Below are 26,818 nucleotides of genomic sequence, written 5' to 3'. Positions count from 1 at the left end.
TTACGGCTCACTGAAGGAGAGCAAAAAACAAAAATAAAAACGGAAAATCGCCCGTGGGTGAAGGGGTTAAGCAGAGACAAATGACTCATCTTCACTTCCTGTATTCAGTCTCCAAGTTTTTCCCATTATAGATGCATTACACTTTATTTACACATACAGTGGACAGCAGGTTAGACACAATGAACGCCTAATGGTACACACTTTGGAGTGATTTTTGAGCTAGAATCATCATTTTGTGGAAATAATGTACTTAGCAGTTTTGATTAAGTCATTGAATTGGTAGTCAAATGTGCCTCAGGATTTTGCAACCACTGTGTCCATGTAAACAGGAAAAATGAAAATATGTGATATAGAAAAGACGCAATCAGTTTATTTCATGAAAATAAATAAATATAGAAATACACCATATTTGAAACAAAGAAAAACTAACTTTTTTTTTTCCTTTACAAGCAATTGAGATCATTTTCGCATTGAAATGTTTCATACAGAAAAATATTTTGAGCCATTAACACATTCAAGAAATTATAATGTTTTTCCTTTTCTGAATAGGATATTTATACATTTCAAGGTGCAAATTCTGGGAAGAAAAAGATGTAAAAGAAATTTTCATTGCGCAATTCAACAGGTACAAAAATAATTTAGCTACTCATCCACAATAAGGAATCACTGTGAAGAACGACAATTCACACGTTGTTTTGGTGATGTACAAACAGCAGTACAAGAATATTTGTTACTTAACAGTATCAGTTATTTAAGCAAAATAAAGGTTTAAAATGTGACAAATGAAAAGTAAACACAGCAATACCAGTCATCAACCAACACCATGAACATCCGTACAGAAAATGTATAATTAGTGTGCAGCACTTTGACATCATACATGTTACATAGCAGCATTTTAGTGTTACACACCATAGACCATCCATGTTTTACGTAGTTAGCGTTTCACCAACAAGTTGAATAGAGATATCTCCGGCGTCTGTCTGAACAACAAGTTGGCCTTCGAATTTGCCAACGACTGTAGGCTTGAATTTCACTGGCAGGTTGATATAATGGTGAGCTCTATAAAAATTAATGAATAGGTTAAATGCAAAATCCAGTTTTATTTTAATATAATGTACCTTATCCTGAACAGATATTTACAAAATAATAAAACTTTGCTGCAGTCATCCAAAAATACATTTCACTTCAATACTATCTGGCAGTAGACTATTCCCACATCATTTGGCTGCATATATAATTTTATAGAAAACTGCAAAATAGCGCGGCACGTTCTACTATATAATACTGTATACTGCACTTCTTGTCAGAAAAGCTTTACGCTGCTACTACTAACCCAACATAGTACAAATATTTGCCCTTAGATTAAAAGCAGACTGGCATCAGATTCACCTTATGGAGAATGTGACATATTGACCTTCATTTATGTGGTTTATTAAAGTATCTGCGGGTTTCTCATGATCATACCTTGATGGGAAACCCTTGATGGGAAACCTAAAATTAATGAATATGCTTATCTGATGGGATTTTCAGTATATACAAAATACAACTTAATTGATAAACACCTACCCAGGCTAGAGAGCAATGTGTATATATTTACAGCGTTCTGTATGAGAGTGTTTATTAAATGTGACAGCAATTAATCATTGTAGACCATTTTTCATTTAAGGCCCCCATATGCAGACTAGAATAACATCGGCTGAACCCGCCAATATTGACAGGCTCGACCAATGTGTATATGGGGCGCTGGCCGACTGATGGTCGGGAGGGATGACGATTGCGCATGGCGGATTTTGGACTGACAGTCACACTACTGTCCAGAAAGTAAGCCACAGACTACCATATGGTGGCTTTCTCACAGATAACACAGGAGCGTTTAGCAGAACGAGCACTCCTGTGTATGGAAGTCAGCTGAGGTGGCAAAGTTTATTCCTATATTAAAACAGTTAAACTTAAGTAAATAAACACATCCAGAGATTACAATCTTGTCATTTTGACTGAAAAATGTTAACATTGTTTTCGGGGGTAATTTGATGTGTTTGCAATTTAAAAGAAAGTTATCAAGTATATAATTATGTAATAAATCCAGACAGGACACAGTTCTTTTTTTGTCATCTGTTTTCATTTTAGTAGTTTAGCTTTTTTTAATTCTATTTAGCATCTAGAGATATACTTTACAGTACACATGGACTATTTATCGGCAGCTATAGACAGGCTCTAACTCAGACTTCTGGACAGCTTTCTAGACATGCTCTGGAACACATGCCAAAAAGTGTGCTCCTTATTGGTCATTGTAATCCTGCCGGTAATAACAATCATTATAATAATAGACTTTGTGGCCAGGGTGAAAACTAGAAGATTTTTTTTTTTTTCTAAACTTCTTTTTATTCAGTGCATACATATATCTGAGAGAACAATAGCACAAAAAAATGTACACAGTAATAGAATAATATAGACACAAGCAGTCCCCTCCCCTCTCTGCGTGCGCCTTCTAATTTATTGGCTAATGTTGTGGAATTGAGTTGTGTCCACTTATAGTTTCTAACAGGTACCACGAAGTGTGTTCGAACTGGAATCTAAGAACTAGAAGATTTTGATTATTTATTTTATTTTTTTTTAGAACACAAAAAAATAATTAAGAATATTTACATTATTTAACAAATAGGTCATTTTTATTACATATTCCCCTTAGGAGTGTTAGTAATATGCAATTCTACATGCCTACAATCACCAAAAATCATCACCACCAATAGGATCGGCCATGTTGGGACAACTTCTTTTAAAAATTATTTTTTTCCTGTAATAAAGAAGGGAATTTTGTTTACTTACCGTAAATTCCTTTTCTTCTAGCTCCAATTGGGAGACCCAGACAATTGGGTGTATAGGCTATGCCTCCGGAGGCCGCACAAAGTATTACACTAAAAGTGTAAAGCCCCTCCCCTTCTGCCTATACACCCCCCGTGCTCCCACGGGCTCCTCAGTTTTGGTGCAAAAGCAAGAAGGAGGAAAAAAATTATAAACTGGTTTAAAGTAAATTCAATCCGAAGGAATATCGGAGAACTGAAACCATTCAACATGAACAACATGTGTACACAAAAAAACAGGGGCGGGTGCTGGGTCTCCCAATTGGAGCTAGAAGAAAAGGAATTTACGGTAAGTAAACAAAATTCCCTTCTTCTTTGTCGCTCCATTGGGAGACCCAGACAATTGGGACGTCCAAAAGCAGTCCCTGGGTGGGTAAAATAATACCTCGTAATAGAGCCGTAAAAACGGCCCCTTCCTACAGGTGGGCAACCGCCGCCTGAAGGACTCGTCTACCTAGGGCTGGCATCCGCCGAAGCATAGGTATGCACCTGATAGTGTTTCGTGAAAGTGTGCAGGCTCGACCAGGTAGCCGCCTGACACACCTGCTGAGCCGTAGCCTGGTGCCTCAAAGCCCAGGACGCGCCCACGGCTCTGGTAGAATGGGCCTTCAGCCCTGAGGGAACCGGAAGGCCAGCAGAACGGTAAGCTTCAAGAATTGGCTCCTTGATCCACCGAGCCAGGGTTGATTTGGAAGCCTGTGACCCTTTACGCTGGCCAGCGACAAGGACAAAAAGTGCATCCGAGCGGCGCAGGGGCGCCGTACGAGAAATGTAGAGTCTGAGTGCTCTCACCAGATCTAACAAGTGCAAATCCTTTTCACATTGGTGAACTGGATGAGGACAAAAAGAGGGTAAGGAGATATCCTGATTGAGATGAAAGGGGGATACCACCTTAGGGAGAAATTCCGGAACCGGACGCAGAACCACCTTGTCCTGGTGAAACACCAGGAAAGGGGCTTTGCACGACAACGCTGCTAGCTCAGACACTCTCCGAAGAGAAGTGACTGCTACTAGGAAAACCACTTTCTGCGAAAGGCGTGAGAGAGAAATATCCCTCATTGGCTCGAATGGTGGTTTCTGAAGAACCATCAGCACCCTGTTCAGATCCCAGGGTTCTAACGGCCGCTTGTAAGGAGGAACGATGTGACAAACCCCCTGCAGGAACGTGCGTACCTGTGGAAGTCTGGCTAGGCGCTTCTGGAAAAACACAGAGAGCGCTGAGACTTGTCCCTTAAGGGAGCCAAGCGACAAACCCTTTTCCAGTCCAGATTGAAGGAAGGACAGAAAAGTGGGCAAGGCAAAAGGCCAGGGAGAAAAACCCTGAGCAGAGCACCACGACAGGAAAATTTTCCACGTCCTGTGGTAGATCTTGGCGGACGTTGGTTTCCTAGCCTGTCTCATAGTGGCAATGACCTCTTGAGATAATCCTGAAGACGCTAGGATCCAGGACTCAATGGCCACACAGTCAGGTTCAGGGCCGCAGAATTCAGATGGAAAAACGGCCCTTGAGACAGCAAGTCTGGTCGGTCTGGTAGTGCCCACGGTTGGCCGACCGTGAGATGCCACAGATCCGGGTACCACGACCTCCTCGGCCAGTCTGGAGCGACGAGGATGACGCGGCGGCAGTCGGCCCTGATCTTGCGTAACACTCTGGGCAACAGCGCCAGCGGAGGAAACACATAAGGGAGCTGAAACTGCGACCAATCCTGAACTAAGGCGTCTGCCGCCATAGCTCTGGGATCTTGAGACCGTGCCATGAACGTCGGTACCTTGTTGTTGTGCCGGGACGCCATGAGGTCGACGTCCGGCACCCCCCAGCGGCAACAGATCTCCTGAAACACGTCCGGGTGAAGGGACCATTCCCCTGCGTCCATGCCCTGGCGACTGAGATAATCTGCTTCCCAGTTTTCCACGCCTGGGATGTGAACTGCAGAGATGGTGGAGGCCGTGGCTTCCACCCACATCAAAATTCGCCGGACTTCCTGGAAGGCTTGCCGACTGCGTGTGCCGCCTTGGTGGTTGATGTATGCCACCGCTGTGGAATTGTCCGACTGAATTCGGATCTGCTTGCCTTCCAGCCACTGCTGGAACGCTTTCAGGGCAAGATACACTGCCCGTATTTCCAGAACATTGATCTGAAGTGAGGACTCTTGCTGGGTCCACGTACCCTGAGCCCTGTGGTGGAGAAAAACCGCTCCCCACCCTGACAGACTCGCGTCCGTCGTGACCACCTCCCATGATGGGGGTAGGAAGGATTTCCCCTTCGATAATGAAGTGGGAAGAAGCCACCACCGAAGGGAAGCTTTGGTCGCCTGAGAGAGGGAGACGTTCCTGTCGAGGGACGTCGGCTTCCTGTCCCATTTGCGTAGGATGTCCCATTGAAGAGGACGCAGGTGGAACTGCGCGAAAGGGACTGCCTCCATTGCTGCCACCATCTTCCCCAGGAAGTGCATGAGGCGCCTCAAGGGGTGTGCCTGACCTTGAAGGAGAGATTGCACCCCTTTCTGTAGTGAACGCTGCTTGATCAGCGGAAGCTTCACTATCGCTGAGAGGGTATGAAACTCCATGCCAAGATATGTCAGCGATTGGGCCGGTGTCAGATTTGACTTTGGAAAATTGATGATCCACCCGAAACTCTGGAGAGTCTCCAGGGTAGCGTCGAGGCTGTGTTGGCATGCCTCTTGAGAGGGTGCCTTGATCAGCAGATCGTCCAAGTAAGGGATCACCGAGTGACCCCGAGAGTGGAGGACCGCTACAACAGTAGCCATAACCTTGGTGAAAACCCGTGGGGCTGTTGCCAGGCCGAACGGCAGTGCCACGAACTGCAGGTGTTCGTCTCCTATGGCGAAGCGCAAGAAGCGCTGGTGCTCTGGAGCAATCGGTACGTGGAGATAAGCATCTTTGATATCGATCGATACAAGGAAATCTCCTTGGGACATTGAGGCGATGACGGAGCGGAGGGATTCCATCCGGAACCGCCTGGTCTTTACGTGTTTGTTGAGCAGTTTCAGGTCCAGGACAGGACGGAAAGACCCGTCCTTCTTTGGGACCACACACAGGTTGGAGTAAAAACCGTGACCCTGTTGCTGAAGAGGAACAGGGACCACCACTCCTTCTGCCTTCAGAGTGCCCAGCGCCTGCAAAAGAGCCTCGGCTCGCTCGGGAGGCGGGGATGACCTGAAGAATCGAGTCGGGGGACGAGAGGTGAACTCTATCTTGTAACCGTGAGACAGAATGTCTCTCACCCAACGGTCTTTTACCCGTGGCAGCCAGGTGTCGCAAAAGCGGGAGAGCCTGCCACCGACCGAGGATGCGGATTGAGGAGGCCGAAAGTCATGAGGAAGCCGCTTTGGTAGCGGCACCTCCGGTGGTCTTTTTAGGACGTGACTTAGACCGCCATGAATCAGAGTTCCTTTGATCTTTCTGAGGCCTTTTGGACGAGGAGAATTGGGACCTGCCCGCGCCCCGAAAGGACCGAAACCTCGACTGCCCCCTCCTCTGTTGGGGTATGTTCGGTTTGGGCTGGGGTAAGGATGTATCCTTTCCCTTGGATTGTTTGATGATTTCATCCAAACGCTCGCCAAACAATCGGTCGCCAGAAATTGGCAAACTGGTTAAGCGCTTTTTGGAAGCAGAATCTGCCTTCCATTCCCGTAGCCACAAGGCCCTGCGGAGTACCACCGAATTGGCGGATGCAACCGCCGTACGGCTCGCAGAGTCCAGGACAGCATTAATAGCGTAAGACGCAAATGCCGACGTCTGAGAGGTTATGGACGCCACCTGCGGCGCGGACGTGCGTGTGGCTGCGTCAATTTGCGCTTGACCTGCTGAGATAGCTTGTAGCGCCCATACGACTGCGAATGCTGGGGCAAAAGAAGCGCCGATAGCTTCATAGATGGATTTCAACCAGAGCTCCATCTGCCTGTCAGTGGCATCTTTGAGTGAAGCCCCATCTTCCACTGCAAGTATGGATCTAGCCGCCAGTCTGGAGATTGGAGGATCCACCTTGGGACACTGAGTCCAACCTTTGACCACGTCAGGGGGAAAGGGATAACGTGTATCCTTAAGGCGCTTAGAAAAACGCTTATCTGGACAAGCATGGTGATTCTGGACTGCCTCTCTGAAATCAGAGTGGTCCAGAAACATACTCGGTGTACGCTTGGGAAACCTGAAACGGAATTTCTCCTGCTGAGAAGCTGACTCCTCCACCGGAGGAGCTGAGGGAGAAATATCCAACATTTGATTGATGGACGCAATAAGATCGTTCACTATGGCGTCCCCGTCAGGAGTATCAAGATTGAGAGCGGCCTCAGGATCAGAATCCTGATCAGCTGTCTCCGCTTCATCAACCAGAGATTCCCCCCGCTGAGACCCTGAACAATATGATGATGTCGAGGGAATTTCCCAGCGAGCTCGCTTAGTCGGTCTGGGGCTGGGGTCTGTGTCAGAGCCCTCAGCCTGGGATCTATGAGACACCCCGGGGGGACATTGTTGGTCCAACTGAGGGGGGCCAGGGAGCAATGATTCAACAGTGTCCCTGTGCTGAGATACCGGTCTGGACTGCAAGGCTTCTAGTATCTTAGCCATAGTCTCAGAGAGTTTATCCGTAAAGACTGCAAACTCCGACCCCGTCACCTGGACAGTGTCAGCAGGTGGTTCCCCCTGGGCCCCCCTTAGCAGAGGCTCCGGCTGAGTAAGTGCCGCAGGGGCCGAGCAGTGCACACAATGAGGGTCAGTGGAACCTGCCGGTAGCGGTGTCGTACATGCGGCGCAGGCAGCATAGTAAGCCTGTGTTTTGGCACCCCTGCCTTTTGTGGGCGCCATGCTATTGTCTTCCCTGAGCAACACAATAGGGTATATAGCCAGAAATCAACTGTGCACCATACAGTGTAAAGTATATACCATAAACATATAATTTATAATTACACTTCTGCACAATGGGGCTAGCACCACAGGTGCTGCTTACCACCCGCTTAAAGCGGTTGTGAGGCCACCAGAATCCCTGCCTGGGTCTCCCAGAATTTGTCCCCCTCTGCAGCGTCCGAGGAGCTGACAGGAATGGCTGCTGGCGTCCTGAGGAGAGGAGGGAGCCGTGGGCGTGACCCAGAAAGTGCGGGAACTGTTGCCCCACTGTGCACAGTGAGGCGGGTGGAGTATGCAAAGCATGCTCCAGCCCTCATTGCTGCTCGTCCTGTACAGCGTCCCGCCCTTCCCCTGCCTGTCAGGGCTGGGGGCGGGAGGAAAAGAGACTAGGCCGCAAAAGCCGGGGACTCGAGTAATAAGCGCGGCCGCCGTATAAGCGCGGCCGGCGCGGAAGTCCCCGGCGCACTACAAGTCCCAGCCGCGCCGCAGTGTTAACCATGGCAGCGGCGGTCAGCGCGGTAGTCCCCATACACAAACACACTCAGCGACGCTGCAGTGTGTAATGGCACATTTAACCCGGTCAGCGCCGCGGTCCCCGGTGCACTAGCACACCCAGCAATGCTGGAGTGTTGCTGTGCGCGGTCCCCACGGGGACACAGAGTACCTCCAAGTAGCAGGGCCATGTCCCTGAATGATACTCGGCTCCTATCCAGCAGAGTCCTCGGGAGCTGTGGATGGAGCACGGCCTCAGTGCCTGGAGACCGATTAGGATCCCACTTCACCCAGAGCCCCAAGGGGAATGGGGAAGGAAAAACAGCATGTGGGCTCCAGCCTCCGTACCCGCAATGGATACCTCAACCTTAACAACACCGCCGACAAGAGTGGGGTGAGAAGGGAGCATGCTGGGGGCCCTATATGGGCCCACTTTTCTTCCATCCGACATAGTCAGCAGCTGCTGCTGACTAATCTGTGGAGCTGTGCGTGCATGACTGCCTCCTTCGCACAAAGCAAAAAAACTGAGGAGCCCGTGGGAGCACGGGGGGTGTATAGGCAGAAGGGGAGGGGCTTTACACTTTTAGTGTATTACTTTGTGCGGCCTCCGGAGGCATAGCCTATACACCCAATTGTCTGGGTCTCCCAATGGAGCGACAAAGAAGTAAAAGTTTAAACACCAGATGCAGGTAAAAGGTCTCAGTCCTATGATCAATTTTCTCAGTGATATCACGATCAGATCATGTAGTAACGCAAACTACATTTTCCTTACTAAATGACATAAGTAGTAGACCTCAAACACTGGCTGGATTACCATTATCTGGAGATAAACAAAAAATATATATATTTGAGTCTCTGGAGGGAGCAAATAATTTTGAGTAAAGGTCCCGGTCATGTCTGATCCCTATAAACAATTACATTTGTTAGGGTCACACTTAGTGTAAGAACAAACTGACTTACCGAAGGGAATACTTTGAATGCTTCATGTGAAACGGCTCTTTTGGACTTACAAATCTCAGCTGGAAGTTAATACAAGATGTTTTTCTTTTAAAACACACGCCCATGCTGATTATTATTCTTAGTAAATATTTCATGCAGTTTCATGCAGAATAAAGTCACATTATTGCCCTATCAATTGTACAGATTTCACTGAATGTGTATATCTCCTAATGCTGAGAAAAATGTCAGAAATAAAACTGTTTGCAGGTGTACACAATTCAGGAACATCTAGAACATGCACAAGCACTAAATATATTGGGTGATATTTTCTCAGACTTGTTTTACACATTGTGTTTCGCTGTCTGGTAATGACACAGATCTGCCTTTATTCTCCTGAATCAAGCTCAACAGCTTCATAGCCAGAAAAGTCTATATTAGGGATGGGGGACATACTGTATATAGCAGGAAGGGGCAAAGGCAAACATTACTACATAACCAAGTAAGAAGAGGGGTTGTGTTTGACAGAGGCTTGTCTTCATGGCTCTACAGGGACATACATCTTACCATCATGCTGGGGGGAGTGAGGGGGGGGGACACATACAGGTATGAGCAGTGTCGTAACTGGAGTACCAGTGCCCATAGGGCTCCAGTTACGACACTGCTCATAGTCATACATGGTGCTGTCGCATGGATGAGTATCATGAGCTTATGGTCCATACTCTGACAGTGGAATACAATATGTGACAAGTCTTTTAGAGGCCTAATTTATCAATAAAAGCTTAAATGAATTGTTTAGAAAGAACAGTCACCTGTAAAGATGGTTTGTTTGTGTTGTGTCAAGTGGTGGGATTTTCTTGTAATAAAAATTGTTTTTCAATGAAGTTGAGAAATAAAATAGAATTCTAAAGGAAGTAGTAAGCCAAAAATTGGGAAATTCTATTTGTAGATCTGAAATGGCTGTCCGTGGCTGCTGAATTAATGTAGATTTTATAAAAAGGATTTATATAATTTTGGTTAATAGGTCTAATAGAAGTAACAGTACAACACTTACTGAATATGTTGTGAAAGAATTGTTTCTTAAATTTACTTTCAGTGTGCTGGATTCCCCAACAAGTGTAGATGGAAAAGTATACATCTCCTCTGAGGCAAAAACTCCCCGAAGTGCTTCATCTTGCCTATATACCAAAGAAAAGGGCTTATGAGCGTATGTGATAATGTGTAAGCATCTTACTGAAAATCGCCACTTGTAACCAGCAACAAAATAGAATTCAAATTGTTTTATTATCCATGGGTGCTGTGCTGCTGTGATCCTCCAGTGTGCACAGAGCACAGGAATGCATGGAGCTGCTTAATGGATGAATGGTTGAAAGACAGATTATTTACAAAACAGGTTAAAGTCTAGTTTTATACCAGAACATGTACAATAGTAACTAATACAGAAATATTACAACACTTTCAATAACCAGAGACATTTCTACATACAGCGGTTTTAGAGTAGATGCCTCGGAGCCTGATCTCTTTCTTGGCTTCACTTGGTCTTCGGTCTTCGCTAATGTTTCAGTTGATATTTTTTCCCACTCACTTTGATTTTTGATGCCCTTAGAGGAAAAATACAGAAAACATTATTACAGGGTTTGCATGTGTTCATAAAAATGCAAGGTGCTATATCTAATAATTTACCTTTTAATATTGCACTTTCTATCAAATACTTTCTTTTATTTAATATAAAAGTTGGCACTTGTGTTACTTTACTTTTTTTTTGCCCTTCTTGTGACGGATCGGGATTTTTTTTTACTGTTTTTGCACTATGTTACAATATTTTCCCTTTTATCTCTGTTTCAGTTATAGGAAGGGTTGGCTGCATGATCTTCACTTAGCATTATTTGGGCAAGCAAGGCAGAAATCACAGATTGCCCAAAATTTTTGTTGACATCTTTCTTGCTTCTTTACACAGGCCTCATGCCCTAATCTAAGTAAATGCTTAGTATACAACTAGAACCCTTCATGAAAATTTTGAGCTCAAAACCCTTAAACTGCTCCTGAATACTTATTTTGCATTGGTACATCTACATTCTACTTTAGTCTGTACATGGATAACCAAAATGCAAAAGAGGTAGCCGATAAAATGTATTAAATTTTATTGAGATAAATTAAAAATATTAAAACAAGGTGAACAACAAGTGGCTGATATGAACCAGTAAAAACAGCAGGAAGGAGGGTTGACAATAAATAAGGGATGGTTGTAAATAGTATCTGTTGCCCAACTCACATGCTACCAAAGATCAAATAGAGCTATTCAATGTTAATTACAAGTGTACATCAGAAGCTCTAGTATAAAGGGAGTAGGGCATGACAATACAATGTAATCACATTACAACCACATAATATACATCATATTATGGGAAATAAACAACCCAAATCTATTGCTTAACTTACCCAGTGGCATCTCCTCCTGCTGGCGTCCGTCCCTACACGTGTTTCAGCATAAGAAGCCTTCGTCTTAGTCTGTACATACATATTTAAAAATCTCCCTTGCATTTGTAGTATTAGTGTATTTTGCGGCTTTCAACTAATTTCATAGTAAGGCATAGCACCACCCCATTCCCCCAGCTCCACCCATTTTGGAGCAGCTTAACCTTTGTCAGGCTGCATAATTTGGCAAAATTTCTCGACCCCTTATCTCGGAAGGGGGTGGAGATATTTTATTGAAATTTGGCCAATATATTCTGGACCAAAACTGCTGAGATGTGACGATATTTCAGCCCTCTACGACTTTTTGAAAAAAAAAAATTATTGCAATTTAAAAAGGGAAGTTACAATTGTACCTATTCAGCCGGACAAAGGTTAAAAATGTTGGAAAACAAAAAAAAAAACAGGGAAAAAAAAACAACACAACTTTTTACACAAAAAATGTGCAGTTTTGCAAAGCGTTTTCTGATGAACATACTTTGGTGAATCGCCCCATAGTCACACCTTTGCATGCTGAATGTAGTTGCATGAATAACTAAGGTATGTAGGAACTAAGGAAAGCAGCTGCATTGGCAGTTTGGAAGAAGGGGTGCACACCTATGGACTTGATTCAACAGTCACTAACAATCAAACACTGGAGCCAAAACGTTGCATGGGTTAATAAAAGGTTAATGTCACTGGATAAGCTACATCACTTTATACTTATCAGTTACACAAATATGTGTCTTGAGCTTCCATACATGTCTCTGGTTTCTAGCAATTTAGTGGACTTACTAGAATAAAATTAGCAATTTTACTACAAAATCAGTATATAAACTGATTTAATAGTAAGATCACAAAGATATCACATGTAAACATAATTGCCGTGTTATGTGCATGTGATCTGGTCTGAGACTGTCTTTCACACACATTGACTTTCCTAGATTTCTCACCCCTCAGGTGTACCTGCTGAGCATTATAGAAGAACTGGTAACAGGTACATCTACTAAGCAACACTTTTCCATATATTTTTTTGTGCACGAAAAGTGGTAATTATGTCATAGAAGTCGAATCTGACACTCCATTTTCACACCGGCTTGATCTTGTTAAAAAATATGCACTCATATAAAATTCTATACAATGATCAAGAAAGGTATGCACACATTCTAGAAAGTTGGGTCTATATGGGTTGAAGGGGTTTCAGAGAATGAGATACCATATTTTTCGGATTATAGGACACACTTTTCCTCCCAAATATTTGGGAGGAAAATGAGGGGTGCGAATTATAATGCAAATGTATCGTACCGGGAGGTGGAGAATGGGCGCTGTGCTGGCTGCGGTGAAGGCTATGTCAAGCAGGGCGGTGCGGCAGGTGAGATGATCGGTCGGCGGTGCAGGCTTAAAATAATGGCGTCCGGCGAGTGTGCCAATGGACCTCTCGGCTCAAGATCTCATCTGCGCATGCGCAGCCTCTGGCCCGCTGATCTCCAAGCAGCAGACTTAAGGAAAATGGTGCCCGGAGGTGGTGCTTGCGCAGATGAGATTTTGGCTTGCAATTGAGCTGAGAGCTCAGTCTGCGCATGAGCCGACACCGGGCACTATTTCTTTTAAGCCCACACCGACGATAGAGCATCTATGACACCCGCTGCACTACCATGCTCCACACAGCCAACATAGCCCCCACTGCGCCTGCAGTATCGCCCTACTCTAGCACTGTCCCGGTCTCCTGTGACACAGCTCCGCCACAGCTGCTGCCCCCCTCTGATAAGACACCACTGGGGTATAAGACAGATGCCTTTTTTTACCTTTTTTTAATCTCTACATTTGAGGTGGTTTTATAATCCTGCGCGTCTTATAAAATGAAAAATACGGCACTTGGTAAAACTCAAGCTCCAGTCCAACCTAGTCACGTGTCAGTATGGGCTGCAGCCTGCATTATACCAGGAACGCTATTTTATCTGATTTTCAGAGAACCCCTTAAGAACAGCTGAAATGGTGGTTTCTAAATCACTTTGCAGAGGGATAGTGGAATTCTTCATTTAGAGTAAGCCTGTTATCTACAGTATGTTATCTGGATTTCTGAGCTGGGAGGTGGGGTAATATCTACATGTGACTGGGTGCGTATACCTATATCACAACTATAACAATGTTCTCATTATATTACGTCCATGATGGGGTACTTGTACCAGGTGGAAATGTACCGCTTTTTGTAATTCTATTCTCTTTCCCCTGCGAACACACGGCTTTGTATAGACTTCTGATACGCTAAACGTACTAGAAAGACCGACAGAATGTCCAGTTTTGTTTGTTAGCATCTCATTTTTGCATTTCTTTTTATGCATTCAGAAAGCTACATGACCCTTTAGGCTGCACAGAATTTTCTGTATATAATATTTTAGGCTGCTTATCTTTTTTTTTTTTTTTTCGGATGATGACAAAAAATGATGAGCAGTTTCTAACCCTGGTGCTCAAAAAGGCTCAGTTATCCTACAGCAAGAGAGTGTGATGGATTTGCAGATGTATAATGCACAGATGAGCTTACTTCTCCGCAGAGCTGGAACCTCACTTTATGCTTCAAATGTGGCTCGGAAACTGGATGGCATTCAAGATCCCAAGACTGAGTATAATCACCTTTGTCTCTAGGGAAAAAAGTAACTGGAACCTGAAGAAGTAAAAACGCAAAACTAATTTATATATTTAAACGTTTAAATAAAAAAGCAATGCCATATTATATTCTACCTTAAAAGGGTGTTTACGGTTAAGGGTATGTTCACACAGCAGTGATTTTTTGCAATTTCTCCAAAAAAAAATGAAAGTCTCTTGCAAATTGTTTTGGAGTTGCCCAAAATTAAAAAAAGCTTTGGGTGAGACATCTCCACTTTAATCAAATTACACACACTAATATAAATCTTACTCCATAACTAGCAATTGTATCCTTGGATAAGGAACATCTGGATACAAATTTCAAGCCACTTATAATCCATATTTTTTTAAATAACAAAAAACCTCACAGCAGCATATTGGAAAAAAAAATATCAATTCCAACTATCTCTCAAGTCATTTACAACATTTATTTGCATAATGACTTTAAAAACTACCATGCTATATATAATAACATGTTTCCTACATATTTTAGAAGATGGAATCCTACCTTGGCTTACCAGTCTTCATAATATTGATTACATTTGGATCTATATACTTCCAAGCTAAACTGACATTTCATTGTATTTAAAATTTCTTAATTTTAATCTTTTTTTTAAGTATTACTTTACTCTAACCATCTTCATGTCACTTAGCTGTTTGCCATTATAGATCACTAATCTTTTAGTAATTAACACTTAAAACACGTTAAAACTTAAAACTAATTAATATTAAATAGTTAGATTTTTTCTTTGTCTGTATGTTTGCACCTATTGTAGATGTTCTCCTTTGGTCCTTTGTTTTTTCCCTTGTACGTTTTTTCACTTCCCCAATAAAAATGCTTTCCTGTTCCCCTTTCCATACTTCCCTATTTATAACAGTTTTATTCTTGTTAATAATCATACTTCAATATCCTGTTTCATGTACATGTTTTTGTTTGATAATTTGAGAAAAATTAATAAAAATGATTGGAAAACAGAAAACGCAACAAAAAAAAACCCGCAACAAACAATAAAAAAAGCACTGTGTGAATGAAATTTTAGAAATCTCATTCATTTTTCTACTACTGTACAATGTTGCGTTTCCCCCCCTATAAAAACATATATGGAAAAACACAACATGTGAACAATCTTTAAGTGTTGTACTTTTAGATTTCCATGAGCTCCAAGGACTCCAGACACACGAGAGCATCTAAAAGCTGCATAAGTTGCACGAAAGACATCTCCACTTTGATCAATGGCCTAAAGAAAGAATAGAGAAAACAAAACTTAGCATAAAATGTAAAAAAAAAAAAACAAAAAAACAGTATTCAAAAACTTAAAACAAAAATTCAATGACATTTGTGACCACTAAGACAAGATTTACATAGTGCAGTTATTTAACGCATGTTTTGTTGGTGAAAACAAAAAAAAAAGACAAAAGGAAATCTATTTACTTGGACACACACTTTTTAAAAGCGACGATGTGAATTCCAGCCCACTGTGAACACTAATTGTATTGCTGCTTAGCCCCACTCAAAGGATGGGAAGCTGCAAAACAAGTCATGAACCATGAACAGCCTAATTTTCGATGATTCCTTAAAGGGAACCTGTCACATGAAAAAATGCTATTCACCTGCAGATCTGGGATTAATCTGCAGGTTAATAGCATTCTGAACCTGCCCAGTGGCTGCTCTTACAGTTCCGCTGCTGGGTCGAAATTAACTTTATGCCTCCCGGCAGTGATCGGCTTCAAGTCATTGGGGGTGGAGCCAGCGCGGGCTCGGTCACCACTCAGCATATAGTGAGTGGCGGCTCTAAGAGCATCCAAACACGGACTGAAAGCCTGAGCTGGTATCTGCAGGATAATAGCATTTTTTTCACGTGACAGGTTCCGTTTAACATCTTAACTAGATCTAGTGTAGATCGATTTGATTGATCTGTGTCATTGAACATGATAGTAATCTGTGACCTCCTGACAACATCCATGGCGGTCAGCAAATCAAAAGTAAAGCCATGGATGCAGGAAAGTGAGTGGCTTTTCAAAGTAACAATTGAGTGGCTACAGATTACCAAAGCGGCTGATGGACTGGATACTGAAAATCAATTTGTGCCATCTCAAATCCTAACCTATTATTACATCAGGGCTCTGAAGTATTATATTTCCTTTAATCTTTTGCACTACTTTCTCATGAGAAATCATAGGCAAACTCAATTGTAATGTGTGAAACCTTTTTTCAACTGCTTGGATACCTGCAAATATAAAATATGCATAATATATATTTTATTTTTTCTAGATGCAATGTATCTGCAATTTTGCATCAGACAAAAATGCAAGTGATATTGCAGTGCACTTTAACATGGTGCCGACCCTTAAAACAGTTTTACGGGGGGAGGGGGGGGAACAAAAACAAACATACCTTAACATAAGGAGGTGCAAAAGATGAAAGAAGCCATTTAATATCTTCATCACTTGGATTTTCAATATTCAAGAAAGTCTCTAATAAGTTAGAACAACAAAGAGCTTAAATAAAACAACAATAGTACAAACCACAACTATTAACTAAGGTTCTATAGAGGTAGAGTCATGAATGCTACAGTTTATCCTGTAATTTATGAATAGAAGTTTATGGTGTGCACACAGCCAAAGAAGAAGGGAATTTTGTTTACTTACCGTAAATTCCTTTTCTTCTAGCTCCTATTGGGAGACCCAGACAATTGGGTGTATAGCCTCTGCCTCCGGAGGCCACACAAAGCACTACACTTTAAAAAGTGTAACCCCTCCCCTCTGCCTATACACCCTCCCGTGCATCACGGGCTCCTCAGTTTTGGTGCAAAAGCAGGAAGGAGGAAAGTCATAAATTGGTCTAAGGTAAATTCAATCCGAAGGATGTTCGGAGAACTGAAACCATGAACCAAAAGAACAATTCAACATGAACAACATGTGTACACAAAAGAACAACAGCCCGAAGGGAACAGGGGCGGGTGCTGGGTCTCCCAATAGGAGCTAGAAGAAAAGGAATTTACGGTAAGTAAACAAAATTCCCTTCTTCTTTGTCGCTCCATTGGGAGACCCAGACAATTGGGACGTCCAAAAGCAGTCCCTGGGTGTGTAAAAGAATACCCCAATAAAAAGAGCAGACAACGGCTCCCTCTTACAGGTGGGCAACCGCCGCCTGAAGGACTCGCCTACCTAGGCTGGCATCTGCCGAAGCATAGGTATGCACCTGATAGTGTTTCGTGAAAGTGTGCAGGCTCGACCAGGTAGCCGCCTGACACACCTGCTGAGCCGTAGCCTGGTGCCGCAATGCCCAGGATGCACCCACGGCTCTGGTAGAATGGGCTTTTAGCCCTGAAGGAATCGGAAGCCCAGAAGAATGGTAGGCTTCAAGAATCGGTTCATTGATCCACCGAGCCAAGGTTGACTTGGAAGCCTGCGACCCCTTACGCTGGCCAGCGACAAGGACAAAGAGCGCATCAGAACGGCGCAGGGGCGCCGTGCGAGAAATGTAGAGCCGGAGTGCTCTCACTAGATCTAACAAGTGCAAATCCTTTTCACATTGGTGAACTGGATGAGGGCAAAATGAAGGTAAGGAGATATCCTGATTGAGATGAAAAGGGGATACCACCTTAGGGAGAAATTCCGGGACCGGACGCAGAACCACCTTATCCTGGTGAAAAACCAGGAAGGGGGCTTTGCATGACAGCGCTGCCAACTCCGACACTCTACGGAGTGATGTAACTGCCACTAGAAATGCCACCTTCTGCGAAAGACGTGATAGAGAGACATCCCGCAGTGGCTCGAAAGGTGGCTTCTGAAGAGCCTTTAGCACTCTGTTAAGATCCCATGGTTCCAGCGGCCTCTTGTAAGGTGGGACTATGTGGCAAACTCCCTGCAGGAACGTGCGGACCTGCGGAAGCCTGGCTAGACGCTTTTGAAAAAACACGGAAAGCGCCGATACTTGTCCCTTGAGAGAACCGAGAGACAAACCCTTGTCCATTCCTGATTGAAGGAAGGAAAGAAAAGTGGGCAATGCAAACGGCCAGGGGGTAAACCCCTGATCAGAGCACCAGGATAAGAAGATCCTCCAAGTCCTGTGATAGATCTTGGCTGACGTTGGTTTCCTGGCCTGTCTCATAGTGGCAATGACATCTTGAGATAACCCTGAGGACGCTAGGAGCCAGGACTCAATGGCCACACAGTCAGGTTGAGGGCCGCAGAATTCAGATGGAAAAATGGCCCTTGAGACAGCAAGTCTGGGCGGTCTGGGAGTGCCCACGGTTGACCCACCGTGAGGTGCCACAGATCCGGGTACCACGACCTCCTCGGCCAGTCTGGAGCGACGAGGATGGAGCGGCGGCAGTCGGACCTGATCTTGCGTAACACTCTGGGCAGCCTCGCCAGAGGAGGAAACACATAAGGTAGTCGAAACTGCGACCAATCCTGAACTAATGCGTCCGCCGCCAGAGCTCTGTGATCTTGAGACCGTGCCATGAATGCCGGGACTTTGTTGTTGTGCCGAGACGCCATGAGGTCGACGTCCGGCGTCCCCCAGCGGCAACAGATCTCTTGAAACACGTCCGGGTGAAGAGACCATTCCCCTGCGTCCATGCCCTGGCGACTGAGAAAGTCTGCTCCCCAGTTTTCTACGCCCGGGATGTGAACTGCGGAGATGGTGGAGGCTGTGGTCTCCGCCCACAGCAGAATCCGCCGGACTTCTTGGAAGGCTTGACGGCTGCGCGTGCCGCCCTGGTGGTTGATGTACGCGACCGCCGTGGCGTTGTCCGACTGTATGCGGATCTGCCTGCCCTCCAGCCACCGATGGAACGCCTTTAGGGCTAGGTACACACTGCCCTTATCTCCAGAACATTGATCTGAAGGGAGGACTCTGTCGGAGTCCAGGTTCCCTGAGCCCTGTGGTGGAGAAAAACCGCTCCCCATCCTGACAGACTCGCGTCCGTCGTGACCACAGCCCAGGATGGGGGCAGGAAGGATTTCCCCTTTGACAGAGAAGTGGGAAGAAGCCACCACTGAAGAGAGGTTTTGGCTGCCAGAGAAAGGGAGACGTTCCTGTCTAGGGACGTCGACCTCCTGTCCCATTTGCGGAGAATGTCCCATTGGAGTGGACGCAGATGAAACTGCGCAAAAGGGACTGCCTCCATCGCTGCCACCATCTTCCCCAGGAAGTGCATGAGGCGCCTCAAGGGGTGTGACTGGGCCCGAAGGAGAGAGTGCACTCCAGCTTGCAGCGAACGCTGTTTGTCCAGCGGAAGCTTGACCATCGCTGAGAGAGTATGAAACTCCATCCCGAGGTAAGTCAGTGATTGGGCCGGAGTCAATTTTGACTTTGGGAAATTGACGATCCACCCGAACCTCTGGAGAGTCTCCAGAGCAACGGTCAGGCTGTGTTGACATGCCACCCGGGAGGGTGCCTTGACCAGGAGATCGTCTAAGTTAGGGATCACCGAGTGGCCCTGAGAGTGCAGGACTGCCACAACGGAAGCAAAGACCTTGGTGAAGACCCGTGGGGCTGTCGCCAGGCCGAAAGGCAGTGCCACAAACTGAAGGTGCTCGTCCCCAATGGCGAAATGCAGGAAGCGTTGATGCTCTGGTGCGATCGGCACATGGAGATAGGCATCCCTGATGTCTATTGATGCTAGGAAGTCTCCTTGGGACATCGAAGCGATGACAGAGCGGAGGGATTCCATGCGAAACCGTCTGGATCTCACATGTCTGTTGAGCAATTTGAGGTCCAAAACGGGACGGAATGATCCGTCCTTTTTTGGCACCACGAACAGGTTGGAGTAAAAACCGCGACCACGTTCTTGAAGGGGAACGGTGATCACAACCCCTTTCGTCTTCAGAGTGTCCACCGCCTGAGCAAGTGCATCGGCTCGCTTGGGGGGCGGAGATGTTCTGAAGAAACGAGTCGGAGGACGAGAGCAGAACTCTATCCTGTAACCGTGAGACAATGTCTCTCACCCATCGGTCTTGGACATGTGGCCACCAGGCGTCGCCAAAGCGGGAGAGCCTGCCACCGACCGAGGATGCGGTTTGTGGAGGCTGAAAGTCATGAGGAGGCCGCCTTGGAGACGGTGCCTCCGGCGGTCTTTGGAGGACGTGACTTAGACCTCCATGCAGAAGAGTTCCTCTGGCTCTTCTGCGGCCTGTTGGACGAGGATGATTGGGATCTGGCTGAGGGCCGAAAGGACCGAAACCTCGCCTGAATTTTCCGTTGCTGAGGTCTTTTTGGCTTGGATTGGGGTAAGGACGAGTCCTTTCCCTTAGATTGCTTAATAATTTCATCCAATTGCTCGCCAAACAATCGGTCGCCAGAAAAAGGCAAACCGGTCAAGAACTTCTTGGAAGCAGAGACTGCCTTCCATTCGCGTAGCCACGTGGCCCTGCGGACTGCCACCGAATTAGCGGATGCTACCGCTGTACGGCTAGCAGAGTCCAGGACGGCGTTCATGGCGTAGGACGAAAAAGCCGACGCCTGAGAAGTCAAAGACGCTACTTGCGGAGCAGAGGTACGTGTGACTGTATTAATCTCAGACAGACAAGCTGAGATAGCTTGGAGTGAGCACACGGCTGCAAAGGCCGGGGCGAAAGACGCGCCTGTGGCTTCAAAGATGGATTTCATTAGGAGCTCTATCTGCCTGTCAGTGGCATCCTTGAGCGATGAACCGTCAGCCACTGCTACTACGGATCTAGCCGCCAGTCTAGAGACTGGAGGATCCACCTTGGGACATTGAGCCCAACCCTTGACTACGTCAGAGGGGAAGGGGTAACGTGTGTCATTAAGGCGCTTAGAAAAGCGCTTGTCCGGAAAAGCTCTGTGCTTCTGGACAGCATCTCTGAAGTTAGAGTGATCGAAAAAAGCACTCAGTGTACGTTTGGGAAACCTAAACTGGTGTTTCTCCTGCTGTGAGGCCGACTCCTCCACAGGTAGAGGCGGGGGAGATAGATCTAGCACCTGGTTGATGGACGCTATAAGGTCATTTACTATGGCGTACCCTTCAGGTGTATCAAGATTGAGAGCAACGTCAGGGTCAGAGCCCTGGGCTGCGACCTCTGCCTCATCCTCCAGAGAGTCCTCAAGCTGAGACCCCGAACAGCGTGATGAAGTCGGGGAAGATTCCCAGCGAGCCCGCTTAGCCGGTCTGGGACTGCGGTCCGTGCCGGAGTCCTCCTCGTGAGACCTAGGGGCCACCCCTGGAGCATGCTGCGGCGCAGACCGAGAGGGGCCTGGTGGCGATGATCCCGCAGTGCCCGGGGCCTGTGTAAGGGCCGGTCTGGACTGCAAGGCTTCTAGTATCTTAGCAGACCATTTGTCCATAGACTGAGCCATGGATTGTGAAAGTGACTCAGAGAGTTTCTCAGCTAAAACTGCAAACTCTGTCCCTGCCGCCTAGACAGGGGAGGCCGGCGGTTCTACCTGGGCCGAGGGTCCCACCAGTGCCCGAGGCTCCGGCTAAGCGAGTGCCACAGGGCCCGAGCATTGCTCACAGTGAGGGTAGGTGGAACCTGCAGGTAGCATAGCCGCACAAGAGGTACAGGTTGCAAAATAACCCTGTGCCTTGGTACCATTGCTCCTTGTGACCGACATGCTGTTCTCTCCTAGGAGAGTAATCACTGAGGGTATATAGCCAAGGGCTAAACACTGCGGCCGAACGTAGAAAATGTATACAAATATAATATATATATATATATACAGTTCGGCACCCTAGGGGGACCAGCACCAAGTGACCGGTGTGGCTTACCGACCGCCCAGAGCGGTGTGTGTCCACCAGATTCCCTGCCTTGGGTCTCCCAGAGCTGCAGCCAGAAGTCCTCCACCGGCAGAATGTGTTTAAAACATGGCTGCCGGCGTTCTAAGGGGAGGAGGGAGCCGTGGGCGTGATCCATAAAGTGCGGGAATCTGGTGCCCCAGAGTGATGAGTGAGGGGGGAGGAGGACACAAGTATGCTCCAGCCCTCACAGTCGACGTCAAGCCGACCGTCCCGCCCTTACCCCTGACTGGCAGGCCCGGGGGCGGGAGTTTAATGCACTAGGCCGCAAAAGCCGGGGACTAAATTTAATACCGCGGCCGGCAAGCAGGCGCGGTCGGCGCGGTAGTCCCGGTCGTCACACCAAAACAGCAGCCGCTGCAGCGTCTGAGACCAAGTGCTCCATGCACCGTCCCCAAGGGGACACAGAGTACCTTTATGATGCAGGGCCTGTCCCTGATGATACTCAGTCTCCTGTCCGTCAGAATCCCACAGGGGCTGCGGAGGGAGCCCGGTCCCAGTGCCTGGATGACCGGTTAGGATCCCAATTCTCCCAGAGCCTCTAAGGGATAGGGAAGGAAAACGGCATGTGGCTCCAGCCTTTGTACCCGCAATGGGTACCTCAACCTTAACAGCACCGCCGACTTAGTGGGGTGAGAAGGGAGCATGCCGGGGGCCCTGGGGCCCTCTTTTCTTCCATCCGATATAATCAGCAGCTGCTGCTGACTAAAATGTGGAGCTTGAGTGAATGTGTGCCTCCTTCAACACAAAGCAAAAAACTGAGGAGCCCGTGATGCACGGGAGGGTGTATAGGCAGAGGGGAGGGGTTACACTTTTTAAAGTGTAGTGCTTTGTGTGGCCTCCGGAGGCAGAGGCTATACACCCAATTGTCTGGGTCTCCCAATGGCGCGACAAAGAAAAGGGATTTTAGAGGTGCTAGTGAGGGGACCAGGGTCCAAACTACAAGTCAAAACAACAAACACTGCACTCTTTTTTTGTATAAAAAGTGAAAAATAAGACAGAGTTGAGTTTTTCTTTGCAAAAGAACTTGTATATTTATTAATAAGGTGACAGAGAAGACATGGGATGTTTCGGCCTTGCAAGGCCTTTTTCACGCCAAGTCACTGGAAAAAGTGAAAAAAACCAACAATCAATATTTTACAATATAATACATACATATTTACATGGAATATTACATTATAAACATAATTTTCAGGGATATCCACAAAAATAAATGTAGTCAGATGAACTAACGCAACAGTACAGCTTGGTTATAACAAAAATAATAATTTATCGTATTTTTCGCTTTATAAGACGCACCGGATTATAAGACGCACCCCCAAATTTGGTGAAGGAATAGAGTTTTTTTTTTAATAAATGGGGTCTGTCTTATAATGCCAGTGTCCGTCTAACAAATCATATAGAGTATATGTCCCTCATAGCCCCCCCCATCCTAAAATTAGCCCCCTTAATCTGGATATGGCCACCTTATATTGAATATAGCCCCCTTGTGCTGGCACACGTCTCCTGTGGCTGGCACACACGCAGCCCCCTGTGGGTGGCACACACAGCCCCATGCTGCTGCCTTTAGTAAAATAAACTCTTTCCTTACCTTCTCCAGCACTGTGCTCCCTCGTGTACCCCTCCTCGGGGTTCAGCCCCGGCCTCCTGCATTTCCTGGTTCTCCAGCACTGTGCTCCCTCGTGTACCCCTCCTCCGGGTTGAGCTCCGGCCTCCTGCATTTCCTGGTTCTCCAGCACTGTGCTCCCTCGTGTACCCCTCCTCCAGGTTGAGCTCCAGCCTCCTGCATTTCCTGCTTCTCCAGCACTGTGCTCCCTAGTGTACCCCTCCTTGGGGTTGAGCTCCGGCCTCCTGCATTTCCTGGTTCTCCAGCACTGTGCTCCCTCGTGTACCCCTCCTCGGGGTTGAGCTCCGGCCTCCTGCATTTCCGGTTTCACGGTGCCGGTCATGTGATAGGCACAGCAGTGTGACATCTCTGCGTGCCTGATCACAGCAGCAGGAGGGAGACCGGGCAGACACGCTGGAGGAGGTGAGTAAAGAGTTTATTATTTTACTATGGGCAGCAGCATGGGGGCCATAGCTAACACAGGGGGGGCATGTGTGATCAAAGGGGAGCACAGGCACATATAATATGCGCAGCTCCCCCAGCCCATCGCCGCAGTGCAGTTTCAGCACCACAGTGGTGGACAGCGGCTGTGCATATTATATGAGTGGGTGCAGGAGATCAAACGCTGCCGCCCGCAGCTTCACAAGCCTCTACCAGCCTCCACCAGCCCCCCCCAGCACCGCTCCAGAGCGGCCCCCACCTCCCCTGGACCCTGCAGTATATTATCCGTATATTCGGTTTATAAGAATCACCCCCTACTGTCCCCCAAAATTTGGGGGAACAAAAGTGCATCTTATAAAGCGAAAAATACGGTATGTACTATGACAAATCTGCAGCAACGTATTTTTTTTATAACTGAATGTTTTATTGCATTTTTTTAAACAGACACGGAAAAAGTACATGAATGCATAGATATGTCTCACAAGCATATGAGCAATAACTGTAAACTGAGAATCAGTATACATATCATACTGTCACTAATACAATAAAAACAGGGAATGTGACAAGACAAACAAAATAATACTAGACAAGGAGATATAAGGAGGGGGGGGATGAAGTGGTGAGGGTGGATATATCAGGCTTCCATCAAAACCATACCTTACTATTATTCTTTATTGGCGCAATAGGTGTCCCAAAGTGACCAAACGCTCTCAACATGATCTACAGTGTTATTTGACAGGGCAGATAGATACTCCATCCTTCTCACATCTTGGATCCGAGAATGGAGATCTGTAAGTGAGGGTGGATGGGCCGATCTCCAGTTACGGGCAATCAGACTTTTAGCTGCAGTAGTTCTATGTAACAATAACCGCTTCACTCTTTTCCCCAGCTGAGCAAGTGGTATATTTAATATATAGAATTTAGGATCCAGGGGAACCCGAAGGCCAGTTACTTTATATATAAGGGATTGCACCAACCTCCAGAAGCACTGGATAATGGGGCATACCCAGAATATGTGTGGTATGTCTCCTCCTGTAGCTCCACACCTCCAACAATTGTCAGGTATAGCTGGGTTTAGTTTATGTAGTAGTGATGGGGTGTGATACCAATACATGAGTAATTTATACTGATTTTCCTTATAGACATAGCATGAAGATGTCTTAGAGGCAGTATCCCAGATCCGTTTAGACATACCCAAGGGAATGGTCTCACCAAGGAAATCTTCCCATTTCCTCATATATTTATGATTTGGCTTGTCTTCTGGGCAGAGGTAATTAAAATACGGTATATATCTGAGATGAGGCCTTTAGTAGAGACCCCAGCTCTGCATAATCTCTCAAAAAGTGTAGGGATAGAGACTTCTAAGAAGGTAAAAAGGGAGTGCATCAGGTGTCTAATTTGTAAATACCGATATTGGGAATTGCCAGGGAGATTAAATTTAGCAGATATGGTGGCGTAGGGGAGAAGGACTCTGGAACGTGCGTCTACCATGTCAGCAAAGCAAAAGAGTTTCCTGTCAAACCATGTTTTAGTCGCTGTACCCTGCATACTGTCTGGCATTCTGGGATTAAAAAGAAAAGAAGTCAATGGAGAGTGTTCAGATTTAAGTGGAAACTTTTTGACACAACAGTCCCATATCCTCTTCGTGAAGGCTATAGGGCCCAGAGTATGTGGGTCAGGCTTGTTTGATGAGGTGCCCCAGAGGTAGGAATTGGGGTGTATTGGGGCAAGCCATAACTTCTCTATTTCCTTTCATCTAGAGAAGGCACTGCGATTAGACCATGCAGGGATGTGGCGTAGATGTACTGCCCAATAGTACCTAGTAATATCAGGGACACCTAGGCCTCCTCTCAGTTTACTGTCAAACAAAGTCGTTTTCTTAATTCTATGTCTCTTGTGGGCCCAAACAAATTGAAGTATAATAGACTGAATGCTGCGCAACTCTTTGTATGGTACACACACCGGAAGGGTCTCAAATAGGTAAAGTAGCTTCGGCAGGACAGACATTTTGACTGCAGAGATTCTTCCAGAGACAATGGGAGCTTGTTCCAATTGAGCAGGAGCCTTTTTATCTCAGTAAATAAACTAGGATAGTTCTGCTGGTATAATAGCTTATACTTTGATGTTAGTTGTATCCCCAGGTATGTCAAGGATATATTTTTACATTTATAATTGTAGTTTTCCTGTAAGGAGGAAACTCACCCCTGTGGAATATTAATAGGAAGGGCTTCAGTTTTGCTCTGGTTGACCTTATACCCTGACAGCCTTCCAAATTGAAGTAATAGGGAATGCAAATTTGGGAGGGTGGTATGTGGTTGGGACAAAATCAATAGGACATCATCCGCATATAAGGATAGCTTAAACTCCTTGTTTCTCACCATTACTCCACGTATATTAGGGTCAATGCGAATAGCAGCAGCCAATGGCTCAATGCACATAAGAAAGAGCAGGGGGGACAAAGGGCATCCCTGACGAGTGCCATTGTGTATCTGAAAGGGTTGAGAAGCGGCATAAGGAAGTTTGACCGATGCTGAGGGGCATGAATATAAACTTTTCAGGGCAGTGATAAATGCACCTGAGATTCCAAAATGATGCAATGTTTCAAACATGAATGGCCACCCCAGGCGGTCAAACGCCTTCTCCGCATCCAAACTAAGAAGGAGTGCTTCACTCTCTAACTTATTAACAACTTCTACTAAGTCAATAATCTTCCTTGTGTTGTCCCTCCCTTGCCTACAGGGGACAAAACCCACCTGGTC

General features: G+C 46.1%; 1 protein-coding gene across 5 annotated transcripts in view; it reads right to left on the bottom strand.

Annotated features, from left to right (window-relative positions):
- Positions 1-345: 345 nt before the first annotated feature.
- The window catches only part of CEP192 (centrosomal protein 192), a 257,759-nt gene continuing 231,286 nt past the window's right edge, over positions 346-26,818 (bottom strand). For 4 of the 5 annotated variants that reach the window (XM_075314589.1, XM_075314593.1, XM_075314591.1 and 1 more), the window contains 7 exons: positions 16,642-16,721; positions 15,389-15,484; positions 14,146-14,265; positions 10,638-10,753; positions 10,207-10,330; positions 9,177-9,235; positions 346-1,059 (listed from right to left, as the gene is read on the bottom strand). In XM_075314589.1, coding sequence (XP_075170704.1) covers positions 927-1,059; positions 9,177-9,235; positions 10,207-10,330; positions 10,638-10,753; positions 14,146-14,265; positions 15,389-15,484; positions 16,642-16,721 — 728 coding nt within the window. In that variant the 3' untranslated portion in view covers positions 346-926. The remainder of the gene's footprint in view (positions 1,060-9,176; positions 9,236-10,206; positions 10,331-10,637; positions 10,754-14,145; positions 14,266-15,388; positions 15,485-16,641; positions 16,722-26,818) is intronic. The other variant, XM_075314592.1, reaches the window with a different exon arrangement.

Source organism: Anomaloglossus baeobatrachus, chromosome 6 (genome assembly GCF_048569485.1).
Source record: "Anomaloglossus baeobatrachus isolate aAnoBae1 chromosome 6, aAnoBae1.hap1, whole genome shotgun sequence".
Taxonomy (NCBI): domain Eukaryota; kingdom Metazoa; phylum Chordata; class Amphibia; order Anura; family Aromobatidae; genus Anomaloglossus; species Anomaloglossus baeobatrachus.
The sequence above is the reverse complement of the archived record's forward strand: the minus strand, read 5'-3'. Positions and strand labels throughout refer to the sequence as shown.